At 45.0% G+C, this 24696-nt stretch overlaps 1 protein-coding gene across 1 annotated transcript; it reads left to right on the top strand.

The window, feature by feature from the left end:
- The first annotated feature begins 5656 nt into the window (after positions 1–5656).
- On the top strand, positions 5657–24060 carry Wdr61 (WD repeat domain 61). Its single transcript, XM_023712445.1, has 11 exons — positions 5657–5703; positions 9488–9537; positions 10436–10463; positions 12023–12128; positions 12503–12675; positions 17449–17597; positions 17788–17881; positions 18901–18994; positions 19224–19316; positions 20186–20264; positions 23774–24060. Exons 2-11 carry the CDS (start codon positions 9526–9528, stop codon positions 23861–23863), a joined length of 918 nt encoding a protein of 305 aa, XP_023568213.1. The 5' UTR covers positions 5657–5703; positions 9488–9525; the 3' UTR covers positions 23864–24060.
- Positions 24061–24696: the final 636 nt, after the last annotated feature.

The raw sequence follows: 24696 nt of genomic DNA, 5'->3' as shown, positions 1-24696 counted from the left end.
CACTGGTCTGCTTCCTGAACTTCAATCCCTTCTCTAGTCTAGAAAGAGTGGGTTTCTGCCCCACCACAGTGACTTCTTGCCTCTCCAAAAATTGTCTCTGAGCACAAGGCAGTGAGAAGTTCATTAATGTAAAACAAACAAAAAAAAAAAGTCAGCTCACTTTTCCTATCAGTCACAGTCACCTGGAAACAGTCATGGTTATGAGTCCCCCAAAACAAAGCCTGAGACCCCCATGCCAGAATTCATTAGCAATGTGATCCCAGGGAGCAGGAGGGAGGGACAGGTGAAACAAAGGAAGAACAGCTTAACTGAGGACACATCATGGAACTGGCCACCAGCACTGAAGAGTCTTGAAGCAGGGCCTCAGAGCTGTCCCCCTGGGGAACAAAGGGAAGAACACCCCTTGGGTGGCTCCCGTTGGTCCAGGCTGCCCCAGTGAAGATGGAAGTAGATTCAGAGCGAGGGGGGTGCCTTTTGCTTAAAGTTAGGTGGAACTGGTTGAAACCCATGCAGAACATGCCCTGGAAGGGTGTCTGGACCATAGAGTTCAAAGTGACACATACACACAGCACCCCATACAGTAATAAATATGGCTTAACTGCTGGTGACAGGAGTAGCTCACAGCTAAGGTGACTAAGTAGTGGAAAAATACCCCAGCTCACTCTATGAGAGAGTAGTAGGAGGTAAAACAGAAGGCAGCCCAGATCTAGCAACCTCACTGGATGGACAGTCGGGCAAACTGAGGTCCAAAGAAGCACAGACAGAGGCAGGCTCCATGGAAACCCTCTTACAGAGACAGGCTGAGGGAGACACGCAGCCTGTACTAGGCATGCGGTGAGTGCTCAGGTGTAGGATGGTGCCTGCTGCAATGACAACAGCAGCCCCTGGGGGGAAGTCCCCAGTGTTTTCTGGCTGCTTGGCCTGTCAGCTGTCACTGCACACAAGGCTGCACAGCCTGTAATTCTGCTCATTTTAGCCCAGCAGTCCCGAGAAGTGAAGGCGGTGACGGCTCCATCTCTGATGGGGGAGGAGCTCGGCCACAAGGCTGTTCTAATGGCCACTTTCTGCTTCTTGAATTTCCTTTGTCCTCCCAAACACATTTGATCTGAGGCTTCCTGCTTGGCAGCTTGATGCAGCACCTGCTCTCCCTGGCTGTCCTGGGAAGGGGTGTCTAGGTCCCTTGGGAAATCCAAGGCCACGAGTTCTCTTCCCAGAGCCAGTTTTGATCCCAGCCCCTGTAGACCTAAAGTCCCCTCCCACCCCGCCACAGCCTTTGCCTTTTGACGGCCTCTAGCTTTGCAGGTAAAGGTCCTCTCATTTCCACTTCTCTCACCATCCTTTACTGCAACCTAGATGCTCTCCTGCCAGGTGTGTACAAAGCACAGAGTCTCTGCTGGTCCAGGGCCCACCGTGAAGCCACAGGAGGCACCCAGACCTCCATCAGTGGCCCTGAGCAGGTGGCGACTGCCACCCTCTGGCCAGTCTTGGTAAAGCTCCTCTGCGGATACGCTACCTCTTTCAATCCTTATGTCAGCCTCCAAAGTAAGTTCTGTTATTATCTCCATTTCAGAAACGCCACTGTGAGCTTGTATAATTTACCCCTCAGGGTAGCCCTAGAGTAGTTTTACCACAGCTGTGGCTTGTGTCCCAGAGGAGGCTAGTTTGAGGAGGACTTTGGACCTTGGACTCCTAGAGATAGGAAACATGTGTTGTGGGTTCGAATTTGAATCTAGACTCTGCCTCTGGTCACCCCTTTTTTCCTCTGGTTGCCTGGTCCCACCATCTCCTCCCCAACTGAGATATTAGGAATGAAAAGAGAAGTAGCCATTTCCTAAGGGATTCCTGGTCTTTCCTTACCTTGCCTTGCTGGCCAAGGGGCCGGTAAGTCCTTTGCCTCCTTCAGGGTGAGTTTACCTTTCTGTGTTAAGTGAAGCTGATCTGTCCTGATGGCACTGGTCGGGGTTCTGCATCCTGTGTTTTCCATGCAAGGCTCAAAGCAAATGTATTAGTAGAGTAGTACATACACACAATCTACAAATAATATACACCCATGAGAATTCAAGATAAGAATGTGTAAACCTAGTATGTTAATCACAGCTTTGTGGGGAAGAACTTTCTAGAAAATTCCTTGTGAAGAAATACCCCAGAGTGTATCATGGTTGGGCAATAAGCATCAGAGATGTAAACCCCTGAGCTGTCCAATGAGCACCCTTCACCCCTGGGTGAAGGAACGAGACCTTGAAGCTCTTGGGTCTCCCTGTCAAGGTGGCTTCCAGAATAATAATTCCATGTTTTCTTTGTGCCAGAAGCTGTCCTAAGCATGTCACATGTACTGCCTCTTTTAATCCTCATGTCAGCCTCCAAGGTAAGTTCTATTATGATCTCCATTTCAGAGACCCCACTGTGAGCTTGCATAATTTACACCTCATGGTAGCTGTAGAGCCCAAGTTGTTTTGCCACCATGTATCCAACTTGGAAGTAGGAAGGGCCTGGGCTCTGTCTGTGGGGGCATAGAGGACAGAAGGAAATACTTTCTGATGAGATGGTGTCCCTACAAGTGGCATCCCCATAGGCTCTGAAGCCTGAGGAAGGGAGGAGGAGGACAGGAAGGGGTCTGAGTGTCAGCCATGGGGGTGAGGATAGGGCCATTTGCCTCCTCATCTGCTGATTCATGTCTTTTCTGGCATGGCAGATAAGTCTTTCTGGAACTGGAAAAGAGGACTCAGGAAGTAGTGAGCTCCCTGTCCCTGGAGGTGCACAAGTAGTGGCTGACTCACCCTATAATGGGGTTACTATAAGAAGACAGGTATGGGATAGATCTGTGAGGCTCCTTCTGCTCTGAGTGGTGAGGAGAGGAGAGGGTATGGGTGAGTCCCAGATGCTGTGGCCCCATGACTTTACTTGCATCTGCCCAGGGCTGTGACCTGTGGGGCTGCAGCCTTCCAGGATAGGCTCAAATTTGGCCTCCTATGGCTGGCAAACTTTTCACGGCAGGCCAAACACCTCACTGCTGCCTCGCTCATCCTTAGCAAAAGTGTTTGCTTGATTTTATGCTAAATCATTCATCCACAAGATCACAACTCCTATTTCAGATATTTAAGTGGAATGTAGTTACATTGGCAAAACTCCAGATTTTCTCAACAGGCATTTAGGGGGGCCTGCGAGCTAAGAAAGGAAAGTAATTATGTCTTCATTTTAACTCATAGCTAGAATTTAACATTTTTAAAATTGTAATTATATGCAACATATAATTTTATGCAACAATTATAATTATAATTATAAATGGCTAGGGAGATAGCTTGCCAGTCTAAGTGCCTGTCTGGCAAGCACAAGGACCTGGGTTCGATCCCTGGTACTGCATGCCGTGCCTGCCCCAGAATCCCAGGTGTACTGTACTGGCCACAAAAACCAGGCCTAGTGGTGTATACTTGTAATCCCAGCCCTGGGGAGGCTGAGACAGGAGGATCACTATGAGTCCAAGCTGTGTAGTGAGACCCTGTACCAAATAAAACAATAAATTATATAGGACAAATATAGAAGTACTCTATTGACAGTAACTATGACCTTGTCATTAATACAAATCACAGCTATCTTTCCATTACATTATTGCATTTGAGATAATTAAAATATTGTTTATGTTCATCAGTATTTTGAAATTACAGAAGGTATTATTTCTGCTATATTAATAAAAAGTTCATTCATGGGCAATTCTAGACATATTTTGATAACTATTTTGATATAATTATTTTCTTCGGTGTTTTGTTTTTATGCATTTTTTATGCATTTAGAAACATTCTCAGACAAGCTTCACAATGTTCATCAGATACAAAAGGCATCTCTAATTGGATAACTCAGTTCCAATGCTGTGGTATAAGGATATATTAATTGCTTAATACATCTTTTATTAAAAGTAAGATGTGAGGGCTGGCGAGATGGCTCAGCAGTCTAAAACACCTTCTTAGACAAGCATAGGCAGGTTCAGGGGACCAAGGTTTGATCCCCAGCACCACATGCCACATCAGCCCCACCTCAGGCTGGGCTGAGCCGGTAGATAGAAAGAACAAAAGAAAGAAAGAAAGATTTGCACATTTGAGACCCTGTCTCAAAAAAAGAAATTGAGAGTTCTTGTCATAAATATAAAACTAGAAAGTCTTTAGATTGCCCTTAATATGGTGACTTCCAAACTTTTTGGCCATGACTCATGGCAAGAAATATTTTCTTTGGTGGCCCAACAACTACAGAAGTGAAACCATTTTTATGAAGCATGATGTACATTTGTGATGCTTGGTGCACAGTTGGATCTTTTATTCTGTTTTCCTTATTGTAGTCTATTTCTTCTTTTGAGGTCATTAACTTAAATTTTATTCAAAACAACTTACTTCATTTGGAAATTAATAATAGTGCGCTTGGATGCAAGTATCCAGAAGGGGAAAGCCTTAACAGTTGAGTAGCAGATGAATTAAAAGGCACAAAATGATCAGTGTGCTTTTAGAATAATTTGGAGGCAGAATGCTTACAATTAATGTACAGAGAGTAAAAACCTACATAAGCTTGAGTCATGCAAACTAAAACACATTTAATCAGATAGTTGCTCTTTTAGTAGCCAAAATTTCACCATTGTTTAAGTGTGAGGCTTTCAAAATTACATCTTTATATTTGAAAGCTAGAAAGTGGCCCAGATATCTTGGAGTGGGAGAGGATGTATGATAAACATTCTGTTTCCAAACTCTGAGAAACCCCAAGGCAGTGGGGTAGAGTGACCAAAACCACAGTAGAAGGTTACACAGGAAGGCACTAGACCATTCATGGCATTGTTCAAAGCCACTGCTCTGCGGGTTGAAGTCCTTTTTGTATACCGTGACAACTGAGATCCACCTTTGCAAGGGCATTGTGTGCATTTGTCTCTGTTGGGTGTGTCTGACACCAGGGTCCCCTGGCACGGAGGTCAGTGTGCACAACGAATGACCTCACAGTGCAACAGTAGTACATCTTCCTTCTCCATGTCAGGTGCCCGTGGTCAGACACACTCAGATGGCCAAGGAGTGTCCACTCTTAGGAGACAGTTCAGTATGCTCACTTTCACTCAATGTTCTAAGCCAGTGACATGCAGTGATCTTCCCTGACCTTGGATGGAGTTTCCCTGGACCCTGTGTCATTCTGGGGACAGAGCACCAACGGATGGACCTGGGGGATCTGATTGGTAAGCACAAACGGCCTCAGTTCTGGGTAATCATCACGATCATCACAGACCTCAAGGTGCTCCTGACCCACTGGATCCTGTGAGGACAGACAAAGAGAATCAGAAACAGGAAACGTAGAGAATGGCTTATTGGTTGCCTCCCTTCAATCCCATTCGTTAAAAATGCTCTAATGACCTACTAAAGTGACACTCTGATAAGGCTTGGTTGGCAGCTCGAAAAATAACAGAACCCTGGGAGCCATCAGCAAGCTGCAGGGACAGGGGTCCAGCAGCCAGACCCAAAGGCCAAGGCGTGGAGCCGGACGGCTCCCGGCCCACCTTCTGTGCGTCTGCGCCTGCGTTCGCTGAGCTTTGCGCCTGCGCGGCCAGGGCGGGTTCCCAGTGGCCCCGCCTCCGAGAGCAGCAATGGGCGTGGTCTCTCCCCGCCCCTTATCCAAGTTCGCCGCGCTTTGGCGCATCTCTATGCGCCGCGGTCGCTCTGGCCTGACGTCAGAAGCGCCGCGGTGAGTGAATCCTCACGGAGGTTGGGGATGGTGGTCGTGGGGGCAGCTGATGGCCAGAACCAGAGGGCAGCTGGGTGGGGTGGGCCAGAGGCTGCCTCTGAGAAGTGTGTTCAGGGATGTGGGCCCGGAGAGCGTGTTCCGTCTTCGCGTACCCTGGCTACTCGCGGCGCGCTGGCTGGTGCAGGGAAGGCCAGGAGGTGGCCTCGTCTGGCATTCTGGAGGGGGACGCGCCGTGCAGCCCCGAGGGTGGGGCTGGCTTCTCCGCAGGGGAGGCCTCTCCGGAGACGGAAGGACTACCTTACCCGAGGGTTCCTGTATGGAACCCCGCTTTTAGGTAGCGAGCTATGTGGCACTGAACACCAACAGGCGAAGGCTGTCTCTTTAAGCACCATGTAGTATCGCAGATTATTGGTGTGGGTTGAGAGCTTTAGCAGAGGCATGCGTGTACTCTGAGGCAAGAGCAATGAATGCTGTCTTGGTAAAATTAGAGGAACGTCTCCTAAGGAGAGAAGATGGCCCGAAAAAAGACTTACGGGTCTCTTGGCTCTGGAGTTAGGGTGTCATGAGGTAAGATGCTGGAGTAAGGTGAGGCATCTTGGTAGCCAGGGCTTAGCTTTTCTTCACCTTCAAACGTCAGACTGGCCTTGGGGAAGCTTCCTTAATCTCTGTAAACCACACTTTTCGTATCAAAGTAGAAAAAATAATAAATGTACCTACCACATGGGGGCTTAATGAGTTAATGTGTGTGTTGTGTTTAAAATAGGACCAGATTCATAGTACATCCTCAAACGTGCAATCATTGGTACCTTAGGACCCAATCTTGACGAGGCTGCCTTTTTGGAAATTGCCTTCACAAGTCTTCTTAGCAGGGTGTTGTGGCACAAGCCTGTAATCCCAGCATTCGCACTCCAAAGGCTGAGGCAAGAGGATTGTTGCAAGTTTGAGATCATCCTGAGCTACAAACTGAGCTCAAGGCCAGTCTGAACTGCATAGTGAGACCCTGTCTCAGAAAGACAAAGAAAAGAAAGTCTATCTTCTTGTGGTCTTTGTTATTGTTTCTTTCCGTTGTCAGATGTAAAGCCCAGATCAACAGGGAAGAGGACAAGCCCTTGCTTCACTGGGCAGAGGGTTGGAGCTCAAGGAGAAGTTGTGTGCTGTTTGTTTCAGCAGAATTGGCTTGAACCCTTTCCTGTCTCTTCTCTGGCTAGGCCCTGTTCTTGGGTCACAAAAGAATAAAACACTGACCATGCGAGTAGGATCTCTATTATCAAGAATTGCTTAGAAATAATTTGTGTTTGTTTGAGTTTTCTGTTATTCTTTGGTAGCCTTTCTGGGTTTGCAGATTTAAAGCAAGTAACGTGAATTTCGATGTCTTAGCTGTATGGTCTCTTGGGATGTCTGTGGATAAAACTGAAGGAACTATGAACTTCGGTGAGAAGAATAATTGCACTTTTGTGCTTTAATCTTTGACTGAAATTTACAATTTTCTTCCATTGTGAATTTAGGCAACAAACATGAGTAATCAGTGTTTGTTATGAATAGAAATTGCAGTTAGTTTCTATTAGGGGGTTTAAGTTGACCTCACTTTGAAATTATAGTTATTAGAATGGCTGCTAGATCTTGTTGTGTAATGTGTTAATAAAGCTTATAGATTACACCATCACAAATTTAGTTTCCCTATTTTGATAAAGGTGTCTTTTAGCAGGCTCTCCTCAGTATTTGTGGATTCTGCTTCCTAAAATTTATTAGTACCTTCAAAGACAATGCTTGCAAAACTTTTATATTCTTTGGATGCCATGTGCAAAGTGGTGAAAAATTGGAATATGTGATGCTCAATCCTTAGCTGGTACGCTGTCTTTTTGTTTCCACTCTCATGCTATACTCAAGTGCTCTGTTTGCAGTGTTTGGTGACATGGTTTTTTTAGTTCTTTGCCTTTTTGATGGAGACCCCGTGTTTGTTTGTTTGTTTTTTAGACTCCATGTTTAAGATAACCCCAGAGCACAGTGCTGAAGGGTTATCCCGTATTCCTGACTGCAAGCAGGTTGTGGTGTATCTTATGGAGAAAATAGGTGTGTTTGGCATTATCTTAGTTATTTTTCTCATTGCTGAGACAAAATATCTGACACCAAAAGTTAAGGGAGGACAGCGCAGTTTGAAGAGGTTTCAGTCCATAATTAACTGGCTCCAAGGAAGGGTGGCTTGGCAGAGGAAAACAGCTCACGGCGGTAGACTGTAGCAAAGCAACAAGGGGTTTTAACATCATACTTCTGCCCCTTTTATATTCTAGTCTACTGGCATTAGGTCAGTACCAAACCAATCAGTAGACTGATCACACACCCTCAGTCCCAGCATCACACACTCTAGATTCAGCTATTTTATTCATTCATTCATTCATTCATTCATTTGGTACAGGGTCTTGCTACACAGTTCAGACTCATAGTGATCATCCTGTCTCAGCCTCCCCAGCACTGGGATTACAGGCATAAGGCACCATACCTGTATTGTGGCCAGCATGGTGTACCTGGGGTTTTGGGGCCAGCACAGCATGTGATACCAGGGATTGAAGCACTTGCCAGGCAGGTGCTTAGACTACCAAGCTATCTCCCCACCATAGATTCAGCCTTTTCTGTAAAAGCCCTATGATGGTATGAGACTTTGGGTGGACATCTGGACACAAATCATAATAGGCATGAATTCAATATGAATGAATTACAGTACTAATGTATATTCAGTAAGGTGCCTTTATTTAAAAAAACCCACAAAACCTGATTATATATTAATCAATTGATAAAAAGATTGTGTCCAGAGGATTTAAAAACTAACCCTGAGTCTCCTTGAAGCACTTCTTATTATTTGCTAAGTTAGTGTGTGTGGAGACTTTATAGAACATACTGTGATGAATAGAGAGAACTCACTGCATTTGGTTACTCCTTCCTTTTTTGGTTGTTCTCAGGTTTAAACCCTAGGCCTGGTACATGTAGGCAATTGTTCTCCATTGAGCTATATCCCCAGCCTTTCTTTCTTAAAAGTATCCAGCAAAACGATATATACCCTTTCAAGGCTGCTAGACAGTTATTTGCACAAACAATATTAAGAACATAGCCAAGTGTGATATTGGACACCCAGCACTCTGAGAGACCAAGACAAAAGTATATCAAGTTTAAGCCCAGCCTGGGAAATTTATTAAAACTCTTAACATTTTAAAAAGGGAGTGGGAGTGAGGCATTAGGGATATAGCTTGGTGCCAGGGCCCTGAGTTCAGTGTAACATATATCACATACACATACACAACTCTTAGTGTAGCTCATGAAATTAAATCAAGTCTTAAAATGAGTTAGGTTTATGTTTAAGTTAGGTCCTTGAAGACTTTACTATGTTTTGGAAGTCTTATCTCCCTGTATCCTCTTATATATAGGCCCTTAAAGCATTTTTGGTTGAGACCTCTACATAGACTATAAGAACTTTGCTATTCTTGGATTCCTCAAGTTTGCCTGCTGAGTGGAATAAATATTATCTAATATCTGCTTTTTGTCTCTAAAGAGCAGCAGGGGACAGACTGGCAAGAGTTGGGGAGAAGAATTCACCTGATTGGGGTGGTGTTAAGTCCCTGGGAGAAAGAAGACCACACAGCTTAGCAGAGCCTGTCAAGGGATCCCAGGGAATGATAGAAAGGTGTTGGGATAACTCCTTAGCAAAGGCTCATCTTGTCTCAGTGAAGAGAACTTCCTGTAGGCCCCTCTGCTCCAGGGACACCTTATTGAAACTCTGGTGTTGTTTCCACAGAGCTGTCTGGCCTTTAGGCCCTCTTCTTGGTTGAGGACATGACCAACCAGGTAAGGCATGTGTTGAGGGGAAGAACATCAGTTGGTCTCTTTGGCAAGCTCAGCTCCAGTAGGTTGTCAGGGTATAGAGTTAGGAGGCTGGCATTGAACTCCTGCCCTTTTGCTAAAGAGCTGGGTGGCCTGGGGTACCTCATCATCATAGGGCTCAGTGGCATAGGTGAAATGCAGACTAAGAGCAGGATTTGTTTGTTTAGCCTTCACCATAGAGTAGAGAGGAGCTGAGGAAAGCATTAGTACATGAACACAAAGATCAAGAACAGGAAAAACCACTTTTAAATTAGGGACAAAAGTAACAAGTTATACAAGCTGCACAGTCTTATACAACTTCAAAAATTAAGCTGCAGTCTTAGACTCCTGAGTGATTGGAGCAGAATAGGAAAGCATAGTTTCTTGGCCTCCTGTAGGCATGGGGGGGGGGTGGCAGGAGGCAAGCAGGGAATATCAGTATCTTTAAGAATTGATTTTTCTTGGGCTGGTGAGATACCTCAGTGGGCTAAGTGCCTGCTTTGGCAATTGCAGGGACTGGGGTTCGATCCCTGGCGTCATATACCATGTCAGCCCTGACCTTGGGCATGCGGAGCCAGCCACTAAGTCCAGGCATGGTGGCACACATCTGTAATCCCAATGCTAGGGAGGCTGAAAACTAGAGAATCACTACGAGTCTGAGCTATATAGTGAGACCCTGTACCAAATACATTAAAAATGACTAACAACAAAAATTGATTTCTTCCATACCTGTCTGACTTGAGCAGGAATGAGCGCTATGTGGGCAGCAGCAGACGGAGTGGCCAGCACTTTCTTACAAAGACTGCAGTCCACTTGGGGAGCTTGGGGGGGGGATGGGCACCATCTTAAGTGGTAGCTTATTGTGGCTTCTGTTCTTTTCCAGTACAGTATTCTCTTCAAACAAGAGCAAGGTAAGAAGCTGACCTGTTAAAGCAGATCCATGCCACTGTATGAGAAGTTTGTTCTCCCTGGTTCCTTTGAGATGTCATCTCACCAGCCTGCCAGGCAGGTCCCAGGTGCTCTCACTTTGCAGAACAGTTGGCAGAGGCAGCTGAGAAGATACATACTTGGAAGGAAACAAAAACAGGGTAGCAGACTAAAAGGAAAAAGGAGTCAAGTGACAAATAAGAGCTCCAGGCTGAGCAGCTGTAACTGAGCTACCTAAGTGCTGGGAGGGTGGGGGAAGCTTTGAGCTTCCAAGCTGTGAGCTTCCGAGCTGTGTTCATGCCAGCTCAGCCAGGCAGGTGGACTTGCCCGGCCCTGAGCTCAGGATACACCTTACCTCTCAGCCCATGTGAGGTGACCTTCAAGGCCCTGGGGTGGGGGTGGGGGCTATGTAGCATTCACCCTGGTGGGCCTGGGAGCAGATGCAAACTCAGAGTCCAGTGTGGACAAGTGACTCTGCAGTGACACAGATCTTACACTTGCAGGGAGCAGCATTTGTGTAGGGTCTTGTTTCTTCACAGCCTTGCTGTATTTGGGAAGTCTTGGGTGCCTAAAAAAACCCTTTCACTCCACATGGGTGACGTTTATGCAGTGCTGAAGCCAAAGCATCCTTCTTAGCTAACAAATGTAGGTGAGCAGTACAGCATCCATCTTCTTTATACAAGGTTAACGCCAGCATCCTGGGTCAGGTGGGATCACAAAGGAAGCCATGATTCTGTGTGTGAGTCATAGCTATTATGTTTAGTGCTCTTGTACTCATGGTTTGAAATGATGACCCTGGCATGGTCATGCTTCTATGTGTACTTGTCACGTTTGTGTACCCACACCAGTCAGTGGACCAACTGTGTGGCCCACCACATATGCAGCTTGCAGGCTTGGGTTTGAGGTGGACTTCACCTAATAAGAAATTGGCTTTCAATCCTAGCTCTGCCCCTTGTAAGCTTTGTGACTTGGTGTGCTGCTGAGCTTCTCTAAGCCTCTAATTCCTTGTCTATACAGTGAGGGTAGAACTATTGTGATTGAGACAGCACTTGTAAGAGGACGGACATAATTATCTGGCTTATAAAGCACAATAAAAACATTGATAGTAAAAGGCAACTTACTTAGACCTACACTGCTGACAGTTGAACTGCTTGCTGGTTTCCAAAGAGCTCCAAGATTATTCTCATATTGAATTTAGGTCTTTCTGTAGAAGCAGGTTACTGTAGATTTTCCTTGTTAAGCCAAGGATAGCTGTCTCTTAGTGCTGAGTGCTGGGAAGTGTGCCAGCAGGGCACTGAGTTGGGGTTGGCTCGTTCTGGTTCTGCCTCCCCACCTGGTTCACTTTGTTTTAGGGCGTGCAGCTTCTTCAGACCCTCTGCTCTGCTTATGTAACCCATAATTGCAATGAAATGGAAAATGCCTGTGAAGCATTAAAGCAGACAGAAGTGGGCCTACCTCAGAATCAGTGGACAGTATTTCAGCTTCATTTTATCATGAAATATAGAAATTGCATGTACAGGAACTTAAGTACTTTCCCTTCTAGCCCATGATGATGCTATTTGGTCAGTTGCCTGGGGGACAAACAAGAAGGAAAACTCTGAAACGGTGGTCACAGGATCCCTGGATGACCTAGTGAAGGTCTGGAAATGGTGAGCACCCCTCTTCTACCACAGAGCTTGGAAAATTGGGTTTCCCAGATTGCAATCAGGGAAGTATCTGTGCTTTTCTTTTTTCTTTCTTTTTTTTGTGCTGTTCTAGAACAGAAAGCAATAGCAGTATGGTAATATGAAACAGCAGCTTATGTTTGTTGTCTTCTTTTTCTATTATTTGGTATTAAAGCCCTATTTATTTGATCCTATTTATTTAAAAAAGAAATCTCAAGGTTAAAACCTGGTCTTTAATTCTTCTCTGATTCTGCCTTTCAGAGACCACTGGTAATATGTGGTCACAGGGACCCAGGAATTCAATGTCAGGGTCACTGTCTTATATGTGAAGCTGTTCCTTTCTCTATCACCCCATGCAGGTCTGATGAGAGGCTGGACCTGCAGTGGAGTCTGGATGGCCACCAGCTGGGGGTGGTGTTTGTGGACATTAGCCACACGCTGCCCATTGCTGCATCCAGCTCTCTGGATGCCCACATTCGTCTCTGGGACTTGGAAAATGGCAAACAGATAAAGTCTATAGATGCAGGACCTGGTAAGGGTGTTCTGTTCAGGGGAGGTCCTAGAGGTTCACAGTTTCTTTTCTTTTCTTTTCTTTTCTTTTCTTTTCTTTTCTTTTCTTTCTTTCTTTCTTTCTTTCTTTCTTTTTTCTTTCTGTATTCGGTACAGGGTCTACAGAGTCTCACTACACAGATGGGACTTGTAGTGATCCTCCTGTTTTCAGCCTTCCAAGCACTGGGATTATAGGTGTGTGCCACCACACCCCGTCTCAGTTGCTGTCTCAGCACGCCCTGGGGCAGGGCCAGCACAGCCCCCTGGGGATGGAACTCCAGTCCCTGTGTCTGCCTATGCAGGTGCTCTAGCCTGCTGAGCTATCTGGCTGGCCCTTCACAGTTCCTTTCAAAGCCCTTAGAGATGTATGTGTTTGTTGTTTAGGCCTTTTCAGATTTGAGAGGGCCAATGTGGGTATAGGAAGTGTACATTACAAGTGCCTTCTGTGTAGGCAAACACTGATACTGCAGTTAAATGTGAGAATGTGAAAAGTAAAGTCTAAAAGTAGCCTTGCTACATTAATTTTGATTCTAAGCTTAAGAAAAACCTAATAGTTTTCATAGTACTCTGGGAGCCTGAGGTAGAATGATGGCAAGTTTGAGCCCAGCCTGGGTAATTTAATGAGACCATGTCTCTAAATAAATAAAAATAAAGGCTTGAGAATGTCGATCAGTGTAGGTTCAGTCCCCAATGCTGCCAAAAAAGTAAAAACACTTAGTTTGCAAAGCTTAGTGGGTTTCAGAATTGGCAATATAAGACTGTAGACCTGTGTTTGGGTGGTCTGATGGTTCTTTATTTGCCTTATTCTAAGTTGATTCATTCACTGCCTTGTGGAAGCTCAGCACATAGAGCATTGTGTCTTCATAGAGCTGTGTGCTGGTAACCTCCACTAACTGCAATTTAAGTGCCTGGTTTCTAGTATGTGAGCAGTTTGAAACTTTTAAGGCAACATAGTCATTAATTTTTAAAAGTACTCTAGGGTAGCATAATCTTTTTTTTTCCCCCTAGGCCTTTTAAAATCAGTACATATTTGCAGTACATAGTGATCACATTCGTCTTAAGGAGTTGGTACATGGACATAAGCAGCTTAATTCTTTTTATATCCCCTTCCCCTCCCACCATTTTGGTCTCCTTCTCATTTCCAAAAGGTCTGTCTTCCCTGTTTCCTGTCAACTGTCTGTCCCTCTCTTTTTTTTTTTTGGCCTGCTCAGCCTGCCCTGGGGGTGGGGCTGGCGTGGCACGTGGTACCCAGGATTGAACTGTGGTCTCTGCGCTTGCCTAAGCAGCACTTAAGACCACTGAGCTATCTCATCAGCCAAGGAGCATCTTACTAAAGGAGAAAGGGGCAAATCCAGTGCTTGCTTCTTGGGTACCCATGTCCTCCCACAAGCTATGACACTGGTTGTCATATCATCCTTGTGGCCCTGCTGACATCACAACTGAAGGAATGAGTGTGGTGTTGGGTCAGGGAGATAGCTCAGTGGCATAAGTGCCTGCCTGGCAAATGCAACGTCCCGAGTTTGATCCCTGGTACTTTAAAAACAAAAAACAAAAAACAGTGTTGTTTCCGGGGAAATGATGTGTCCTGCTGGCCTTCTGTGACAAATGGTGCCTGTATTTATTCTCTAGGGGCGGGGCTGTCAAGAAGATCCTAGAAAGAACAGAGGTTGGAATCTGCACAAAACTAGACCTAAGTCAGTAAACGGCAGAGTTACTTGAGCAAAAAAGTGGCTGAATTTGTCAGAAGGTTCAGCTCCTTGATGAATCAAAGTTCTCCAAGGAATGGAGGGAAATCAGGCAGTTAGTTATACCTAGCTTAAAAATAGGCATTAAGAATATGAACCACCATGGAAGGCAGAAACAGCAGACAAAAATCCCTGTCCTGAAGGATGTAAGTGGGGAGGTAGAAACAAGCCAAGCTGCAAGGACAGTTCTGCATTGATCCTCACTGGGAAGAGCAAATGCCATGGAGCCTCTTAGTGCCAGGTGCCCACAATGCCCACCTTTCAGAGAGGAAGTGACACTTGGAGACTGAAATGAACATTTATTCTGCAAATGTTAAATCAGAGTGCAGGATTTGGTTGGGAGGTGAGAAGTATTATTCCAGTTTTGAACATATGGGTATTTGGTACTAAAAATTGTTTCTTGCAAAACACTTAATAAGATGTAAAAATAATTTATAAGAAATGTTTTATTAAGGTTTGAGGACTAGAAAGTAGGTTTTCTACTAGCTGTTATTCCTATAAACAGCTAATTGCAGTGGAATTAAGAAGACATAATCTTCCTTTCTTGTTCCTGGCTGCACGGAGGCAGCTCATGCGTCTGGGACACCCCAAAGTTAGGACTTTTCTTTGTACACCTGAGGCTGCCTGTGGTGGCTCTGCAGCTGTCATCATGCCACAGAATGAATATATTGAGTTACACCATAAATGCTATGAGTACTGCTTGGATTACCATGAGAAAAAGAGAAAGAAGGAAAGTCAAGAGGCTCGTAAACGTTCAAAGAAGGCAAAAAAAAAAAAAAAAAAAGATTGGCCTGAAGGCTAAGCTCTATCACAAACAGTGCCATGAAGAAAAAATACAAACGAAGAAGACTATCAAGATGTATTAAAAGGCTGGGGGGCTAGCTCAGTGGTCTAAGCACCTGCCTGACAAACTCAAGGACCCAGGTAAAGGATTTAAAAAACAAAAAAGATACATGAAAAGAGAAACCAAATGAAGATGAAAAGACTCCACAAGGAGCAGTACCTGCCTACCTGCTGGACAGAGAAGCACAGGCTCATGCAACAGTACTTTCCAACATGATTAAACAAAAACAAAAAGAAAAGGTGGACAAACGGGAAGTGCATTTGCCCAAAGTTCATGCCCAAGGAGAAATGGAAGTATTAAAAGTTATTTGAGCTGGAAAGAGTAGAAGGCATGGAAGAAGATGGTTACTAAAGTCTGCTTTGTTGAAGATAAAACTACCTAAATATGAAAGATTCATTAGGCCAGTGGGCTTACATTTTAAGAAGGCCCATGTAACACATCCTCAACTGAAAGCCACCTTTTGTCTGCCAATACTTGGTGTGAAATAGAATCCTTCATCACCACTGTATACAACTTTGGGTGCTATTACCAAAGGAACAGTGACTGAGGTGAACATGGGTGAGTCGGGCCCTGTGACACACGGAGGCAAGATTATTTGAAGTAAATATGCTCAGATAACCAACAATCCTGAAAATGATGGATGCGTAAGTGCAGTCTTACTAGTTTGACAGATGTTTCATACAGTAACTTCTTACACTTCTTGAAGACTACAGACCAATCAGGAAAACCATAACATGAATACTGCTGAACAACTCTCATGACTACATTCATCAAGAAAACTATTTATTGTAAAAACAGGGCCAGGAAGATGGCTTAGTGGAATAAGCACTTCCCTGGCAAGTGCAAGAACCTGAGTTCAATCCCCAGTTCTGTCAAAAATAAAAATTTTAAAAAACCAGAGTTCTCTTTAAAAAAAAAAAAAAAAGTAAAAACATTAAAATGGCCCAGTTTTATAAATTCGTCTTTTATTAGGGTTCTGCTAATGGCTTATGTGTTAGTGAGATTGAACCATAAGAAGTTACATGTTAGGTGTGCATCTCAAGTTTTATGATTTGAATTAAATGGCCAAGGCTTGAAAAAAGAACACATAATCCTAAATGGGCCTGACTGACATGTGTTCTACATGGGCAGGCAAAGGCTTGCTGACAGAGATCTGGCAAGCCTTTACTCAAAACTGGGCCACCCTGTGGCTATGGACAGGGGAAGAAAACATCCTGTCAGAGTGAACACCTCTACATGTAGGGACAAAGATATGTCTAAAGCACCTTTTTTTTAGAGAGTGATTATAATAAAGCTTTTTAAGATGCCATAGATTTATTCCTTTTTATTGCCAAGAAGCGTTCCATTGTGAGTAGGTATGTTTTGTTTATCCATTTGCCAGTTGGTTGGCGTGTGAACATAGCTGCTGCAAGCGTGGGTACATGTGTCTGTGTGGACATGATTAATCTTTTATTTTTTAATTTTATTTATTTATTTATTTACTTACTTATTTGTGTGGTGCCAGGCATTAAACTCAGGACCTTGCGCTTGCCAGGCAAGTGCTTATTCTACTGAGCTATCTCCCCAGCCCAATCTTTTATTTTTTATTTTTATTTTATGTATTTAGTACAGGGTCTCACTACACAGCTCAGACTCACAGTGATCCTCGAGTTTTCGGCCTCCCCAGTGCTGGGAATACAGGTGTGCACCACCATGCCCAGTCTCAGTGGCCGGCTCAGCATGCCTGGGGACAAGGCTGGTGCGGCATGTGGTACTGGGGATCGAACCCTAGTTCCTGCGCTTGCCTAAGCAGGCACTTAGTCCACTGAGCTATCTTGCTACATGATTCATCTTTCTTGAATTTCATTTCTCTTAGCTGCCTGGGAGTGGAATTGCTGGGTACTGTGGTGTTTGCTTTCACCCTGATTTTCCCAGTAGATTTCTTACTTTACCATCCCACCAGTGTGTGGTCTTTCCACATCTTGCTAGCACTTGGTGTCATATTTTTAGTAACGGTAAAGAAGCTCTAAAACTAAATGTAAAGAATCAGTGTTTCAACAGAATTCAGAGAAACAGGATGGATTCACTGATAAACATGCATCATTTGATTAAACTTGTTTTTAAAAAACAGAATCAAATCTTTTATCACTTTTTTTTTTTTTTTTTTTCTTCCCTTCTTTCCTTGCAGTGGATGCCTGGACTTTGGCCTTTTCTCCAGATTCCCAGTATCTGGCCACAGGAACTCATGTGGGAAAAGTGAACATCTTTGGTGTGGAAAGTGGGAAAAAAGAATATTCTTTGGACACAAGAGGAAAGTTCATTCTCAGTATTGCTTATGTAAGGAAACATGGCATTCTCTTTCTGGTTCCTCACATTTACTCTTGGAGTATGTCGTCTTCTGAGCCTTGATCTTGGTATGGGAGCTGCTGGCCAGTGAGGCCTGGAGCCTGACAAGGCTGAGTTGTGTTCAGCAGGGATAGAGTAACGCCACGAGTGCAGAGGACTCATCTCCTTCTGGTCTCTACAGAGTCCTGACGGGAAGTACCTGGCCAGTGGAGCCATAGATGGAATCATCAACATTTTTGATATTGCAACAGGAAAGCTTCTGCATACGCTAGAAGGTATAGCTTATCCTGATTTTGTGCAAGCTGGCTTATCAGACTAAAGAGGAACATTAAGTTGGCAAAATCATTTCATCTCAGGTGTAAAACTGAAGGGGTTTGAAGTTTTGGAATTCTCACTGGTTTTGGGCTTGTCACTAGTTTTAACTGTGTTCTTGTGACAGTTGCCTGTTTTGGTGAATTCACTTGCTTTTTATTTATGTGTTAATGTACCTCAGCCATGTGAGGGTGTTTCTGTTATTTTTAGTTCTGAAGCACTTTTGGCTGGAAGGCAGCTCTTCTCTGTTGTTAATTTCATAATGATCACATTGGTGGCCCTGGGGAGCCAAAGAGCAGGGTGGGTGGGAGGGCAAACACATTCTTTTGTGTTATTTTGAATTCTAGCCAAGTGAATGTATTACCTCCTGAGTTTATTATTTCCCTACAGAAGGCGATGTTATTTGTCCAACCTGACAGTGCTTATTTCCATGTTTGGCCATATCTGTAGCAGAGTTTTGGTTGGTTGGCTGGTTTTGTATTTGTTTGGTTTTTTTTTTTTGTACCAAAAATTGAGCTCAGGACCTCACATTTACTAGGCAGGTGCTATGCCACAGAGCTATACAGCACAGCTCCTCCGGGAAGGGGGACCAAGGAGAAGTGGCTCCAGGAGGACAGGCTGGGGTTAGGTGGGTGTTTCTAGAACACTCAGATGAAAAGCCCACTCAGTACTTACCCCTTTTTTTTTTTTCCAGTACTAGGATTGAGCCTAGGGCCCTTACATTGAACCAGATCTCCCTTTTTTATTTTTTTCATTTCACTTAAGTTACCAAGTTGCACAGGCTGGACTGGAACTTATGATCCTCCTGCCTGAACCTCCCAGAGTGCTGTGGCTACAGGTGTGCCCCACCCTGCCCAGCTAATATATTTCTTTTGTTACTGAAGCAGCAGGGCAGTTTTAGCTCAGTGATGCATGGTCATTCACAGGGACACAGCAGTGGGAAGCCATGTGCCAGGATTAACAGGGCCTTTGTGCATTGCAGGCCACGCCATGCCCATCCGCTCCTTGACCTTTTCTCCAGACTCTCAGCTCCTCGTCACTGCATCAGATGATGGCTACATCAAGATCTACGATGTGTGAGTTGAAGGCGGCGTTGCGCTCCACACCAGTGGTTGCTCTGTCACCTTCTTACTAGGCATCCTTCCTGTTCTTCCCAGTAGGGACTGTTGCTCAGGTTCTTTCAGTCATCCTGGTCTCCCCAGTTCCCTCTCCCACCACACACACACTGGGTGCCTTTGAGTCCCCAGGGCTGCAGGAAGGGATGTGTGCGCTGAGGTCTCTTGTGTATGCCCTGCCTCCTTGCAGACAGCATGCCAACCTGGCCGGCACATTGAGTGGCCACGCCTCCTGGGTGCTGAACGTCGCCTTCTGTCCTGATGACACTCACTTCGTCTCCAGGTACTCAGGATTCATTGTAGTTTCCAAATGCTCGGAAGATGAAGATGCTGTCCAGAATTAGAAAAATTCTAGAAATTAAAATGTGGAAGTTTAAAATTTGGAGGCTGACCCCCTTAAAATTCAAGTTGCCTTTATTTTCTGCAGTTCTTAAAGTTTTTATTTATGTAAATAATGAAGTTAGTTTAACCCCCTGTACTGCCAAAAAAAAATGAGGTTAACTGGACTTAGCTGGAACAAAGGTGAGAGCTTTTGACAGTTAAACTCAGATTTTTCTTATAAATCTAGGCTTGTACCTACAGCTGTTCTGAGGTATGCCTGCATTTCAACAGTAATTTAAAATCTGTGGTTCTGAGCTGGGTGTGGTCACCACATCTGTGATCCCAGTGCTTTGGAAGACAGGCAGAAGAATCATAAGTTCCAGCTCAGCCTGGACAACTTAGACACTTAAACACATCCTCTCAATATAAAATTAATAAGTTCTGGGGAAGAACCTCAGTGGGTTCAATCCTCAGTTCAAAAAAAAAAAACAAACCTGACACTCGGCGTGTGTTCAGGCCTGTGGTGGCCACTGTGGCTGGACCCAGGGAGTGGACAGCATAGGGGTTCTGCTTAGTGGTCTGGAGGCCCTGCCAGAGCCTTGGAAGTTTCATCCAAGGTGGTAGATAGGCCAGGGCCTCCAGACAACGGCACCTAGGGGTGGAGTCTCAGGAGGGCAGCTGCCCTAAGAGGGCTGCAGAGCTGCCAAACCCACCCTAAGCAGTGCCACCTGAGTAGCCTGTGATGGTGGGGAGGTATGGGGGTTGGGGTAACATTCAGCTTCAAACCTGTCTGGAACCATTTTCTGATACTGATGTTCATTTTTGACTCAGTTCATCTGACAAAAGTGTGAAAGTGTGGGATGTTGGAACAAGGACCTGCGTTCATACCTTCTTTGATCACCAGGATCAGGTATGGAATAATTAAAGTGTCTTTGTCTTTAGAGTGCAGCATTGTTTGAGTTCTGGGAACAGTTTTATTGTCCTCCCCTTGAGTGGAGAGTGATAGGCCCTGGGTTTGGATTGCTGCTGCTAATGTCTGTCTAACTGGGCCTGGGACCTGCTGTCATCTAGCACCACAGAGGTGTCCCTGCCTGTGTGACAACATCTGCAAACACAGCCTCTTTGCAGCATTTTTCTGGACCCCTCTAGGCCAGGATCATCTCAGAAAGGGCCCTGGCCTGGAGATCATCTCAGGAATCTCAGGAATGACAGTCCCCCATTAGGCACTGTCTTTGCCAGACTTATTCTTTATTCTTTACTATTTTTAGGATTGTCGAAAGAAGAGAAGGATTGTTCTTTTTCTTTCTTTTCTTTTTTCTTTCTTTTTTTTTTTTTTTTTTTTTTTTTGGCGGAACCGGGGATTGAACTCAGGCCCTTGCGCTTGCCAGGGAAGTGCTTATTCCACTGAGCCATCTCACCAGCTCCTGGGATTGTTCTTTAATATACTGGAAGGGAAATTCTTAGAAGTTGTTTGGGTTTTGTTTCCAATTTTGTGTTTGTTGTCTTTTTTCCTGTATTTTAGGGAAGGGTCTCAAGGGTGTTCAGGGTCACTACTAGATCAGACTCATAGTGATTCTCCTGTTTACAGCCTCCCAAGTGCTAGGATTACAGGCTCATGCCACCACGCCCAGTCTCTAGCGCAGGCTCAGCGTGCCCTGGGGGTGGGGCCATTTCCAATTTTGAAAGGAGTTTCTGTCTGTACTTTTGTATGTAGGCATGAGGTGTTCGCGTGTGCGGCTTGTTGGTCTTAATGTACACATGGGTCCTTTGAGGTCCTCTAAAAAAACTGCAGTTCTGACCCAGCATATCTGCTGTGGATCTGATACTGCGCCTGTCACACACCCCAGAGGGACAGCAAGATGCAGACCTCAGCCACTCTGTGGATCAAGGTTTAGGAACTAGTCAGATACAAATAAAACCCCATTGCTGCATGCTAAAAGTTGGCCCTTAACATACTCTGACTGTTTCCAGATGCGTATTGATTTCTTTTGGAATGCAGCTTGGAATGAAGTCAACCAATTGCTCATGCTGATTTACTCTTATATTGTGGTCAGTAAAGTCCCAGGGGTTGGTCTTGATCTTGGCAGTCTGCAGCTGGATTTAAGGGAGTGAGTCCTGGTGCTATGTGTTGTAACCCAAACAACAAGGCAGGCTCAAAAAGAAAAGAGCGCTTTATTTTAGCTGGTACGCGGGGCGGACACCCTGCAGAGTGTGCTAAGGTGCACGCTGGGAGAATGAGGGGAGTGGGTACTTAAGCCGACAAACCGCAAAAGGGTGACATCAGGGGTTCAACGAGGGGCTACAGTAGAAAAATTACCTGTCTTCAAGAACAATAACAGGTTGGGTGGTTGGGTATAGTTTGTGCCCGGGAATGATGGCAAGAACAGGATGTTGGGCTGGAGCTAGATTCGGGTGTGCACAGAGGACAGTGTGAGAAAGGCCCAACTGCAGGTTCTCAAGTAGAGAACGACAGGGCACAATGGATAGTTGCAGCATTTAGAATGGTGCATACAGAACAAGATGGCAGCGCATATGTCAGGTTATAACACTGTGGCCCTGTGTGGGGGTCCGCATGCTGCTATTGCAGAGAAAGAGGTTTGTAGAGGGAGTGAAGCAGTCTTGTGTCCCAGACACCATGCTAAGTACATCTCACAGCCAGGTGACAGTCTAACCTCCTGGAACTGCCTCACAATAGAAAAGGCAGCCTGGACTGTCATCAGCTCTGCCTGGAAAGGAAGCGTGAAGTTGCTTATTGAATGCATGACACATCAAATCAGTGGTGCCCATGGTGGCTGGCTTCCAGAACTCTTTAAAAAGAAGCAGAAGCTACTGACCAGGGCATTGTGTATGGAAATAACCCAAGTGCTGATCAACTTGTGAATGGATAAAGATTTGGAGTTTTTTTACACAGTGGACTACTATTGTTATACAGAAGATACACTCAAGACATTTCTAGGCGAATGGATGCTTTTGAGACCATAACTTTTAAGTGAAATAAATCAGATATACATGTATAAATACCACATTCTCTGGTGTGAGAAGCCAAAGGTGTAAAAAAAGACCAAACTGGGGGCCAGGAAGATAGTTAAGTAGAATAAGCGCTTCCCTGGCAAGCTCAAGGGCCTGAGTTCAATCCCCAGTTCTGAAAAAAAAAAAAAAAAAAAAAAAGACCAAACTGTATAATAGGTATTGTGAAATGGGAAGAAAATGTTCAAATGGGGAGGGGAATAAGAAAGAGGGGAGGGAAAAAAAGAAAGGAAAAGTTTTAAAAATAAGGAAAACATGGAAACAACACTTTTGTAAATAGAGAGGATAGGAAGGGTTGAAAAGAGGGCAGGGCAGGGTTGGGCAAATAACTCAGTGGATTAAAGCACCTGCTTAGGCAGATGCAGTGGCTGGGGTTTGATCCCCAGGCCTGTTGTGCTGGCCCTGCCCCTGGGGTGCACTGAGACAGGTGATTGAGACTGGGTGTGGTGGCATGTATCTGTAATCCCAGCTCTTTGGGAGGCTAAACACAGGTGGATCACTACGAATCTGATCTACATAGTGAGAACCTGTAGACCCTTACTAAAAATAACCCCCCAAAAAGAGGACTGGCCAATAACAAAGAAAAAGTTATGTATAGATGCAAGTTCTCTATAATGAATGTGATCATTAAATGTATCTAAAGTATACCAAGGGCCAGGGAGATGGCTCAGTAGAATAAGCACCTCCCTGGCAAGTGCAAGGGCCTGAGTTCAATCCCTGGTTCTGGAGAGAAAAAAAAAAACACAAGGGTCTGAGTTCAATCCCTGGTTCCGCAAAAATAAATAAATAAAAATAAAAAATAAAGTATACCAATAAAATCTGATTGAAAAAGATTTTTTAAATGTTCTGGAGGGCCGGGGAGATGGCTCAGTGGAATAAGTGCTTCCCTGGCAAGCGCGAGGCCCTGAGTTCAATCCACGGTTCCACCAAAAAAATAAATGTTCAGGGTGGAGTAATAACTAAATAACACAAAAGAAAGGTGCCTCGTTAAAGAGAAGCCACTGTCCTCTCTGATTTAGGAGCTATAGGAACACCCTCATCTCAGATATTTTTCTAGATCCAGAATGAGGGCCAGCGAGAGAACTCAGTGGACTAAGCACCTGCTTAGGCAAGCACAGGGACTGGGGTTCGATGCCTGGTACTACATGCCATGCTGGCCCTGCCCTCGGGCATGCTGAGCTGGCCACCGAATCCAGGCGTGGTGGTGCACACCTGTAATCCCAGTGCTGGGAGGCTGAAAACAGGAGGATCACTACGAGTATGATCTGCATAGTGAGACCCTGTACAAAAACAAAAAAATTTTAAAAAACAATAATGAGAAGTGAATGAGGATGTTTATCTTGTAAACAGTCTTCAGAAACAAAATATTAAGAGAATTTTTAAATTTTACAGGTCTGGGGAGTAAAATACAATGGAAATGGCTCAAAAATTGTGTCTGTTGGAGACGACCAGGAAATTCATGTCTATGATTGTCCAATTTAGACATCAGCACCTACAAGGCAGATGCTGTGGAGATGATGTGCAGATTGATGGGATATTCCTTCCCCTTTTATGTGCATTTAAATTAAGAACTTGAGCACGTATTGTAGCAGAGACTCAAATTTTGTAGACACAGTATAAAGATTTTCCTGTTTTAATGGAAATGCTGTTCATACTTAATAAAGAACTCTTCCTGCAACGCCCCTGGTGGTGGGCGTGCTTCTTTCTTGGTTCATCTGTGGCTGGAGAACCAGGAGAGGAGCTGGCTTTGTTTAGTGGGAGGGAGGAGCAGCCGGGTGCTCACTGAGCCTTACTGCTTGGAAGCGCAGCCTCTCTCCCGGGACCAACTCCTGTGAACCCTTGGCATCCTGGACAGTGGAGTTGTGAAGGAAACAGGCCTGGCTGGGTGGGCACAGTCTCTCATCCTGGCCACCTGGAGATCCTTCTGCTCAATACATTAAAGTTCCTCCCTCACTCTTTCTTTCCCTCCTCATCACAGAAGACCTCCGTAACCCGCTGCTGGGTATAGGAAGACGGCTGCTCTTGCTGCCTTTGTAGAGCCCAGGCTCTAGCCTGCACAACAGGGCTGTGTCCCAGTGCAGAGTGGCTGACGCCGGTGCTTTCCCTCCACCCTCACCCTCAAAACAGACGCTCTGCTTGCTTTCGGGCCTTGGCTCTCTCCGAGAACCACACTGTCCTGGCACTCGGGTCCCTCACTTGCTGTCCAGCCCTTGGAGAGACCTATTCTTTCATTCCTAACATACAAGGAAGCTCCATCCCTTCTACCCATTCATGCTAACACACCTAGTGCTTGAGTGAAGAAAAAGCAAAGCCAC

Source organism: Octodon degus, unplaced genomic scaffold (assembly GCF_000260255.1).
Source record: "Octodon degus isolate 3935 unplaced genomic scaffold, OctDeg1.0 scaffold00026, whole genome shotgun sequence".
Classification (NCBI taxonomy): Eukaryota; Metazoa; Chordata; class Mammalia; order Rodentia; family Octodontidae; genus Octodon; species Octodon degus.
The sequence above is the reverse complement of the archived record's forward strand: the minus strand, read 5'-3'. Positions and strand labels throughout refer to the sequence as shown.

Excerpts from the sequence above, each read along its gene's own strand:
- Wdr61 (XM_023712445.1), top strand. Across the intron at positions 10,464-12,022 it reads TCTCTTCAAACAAGAGCAAG|CCCATGATGATGCTATTTGG; the intron begins GTAAGAAGCTGA and ends TTTCCCTTCTAG. Across the intron at positions 17,882-18,900 it reads GCTTCTGCATACGCTAGAAG|GCCACGCCATGCCCATCCGC; the intron begins GTATAGCTTATC and ends TGTGCATTGCAG.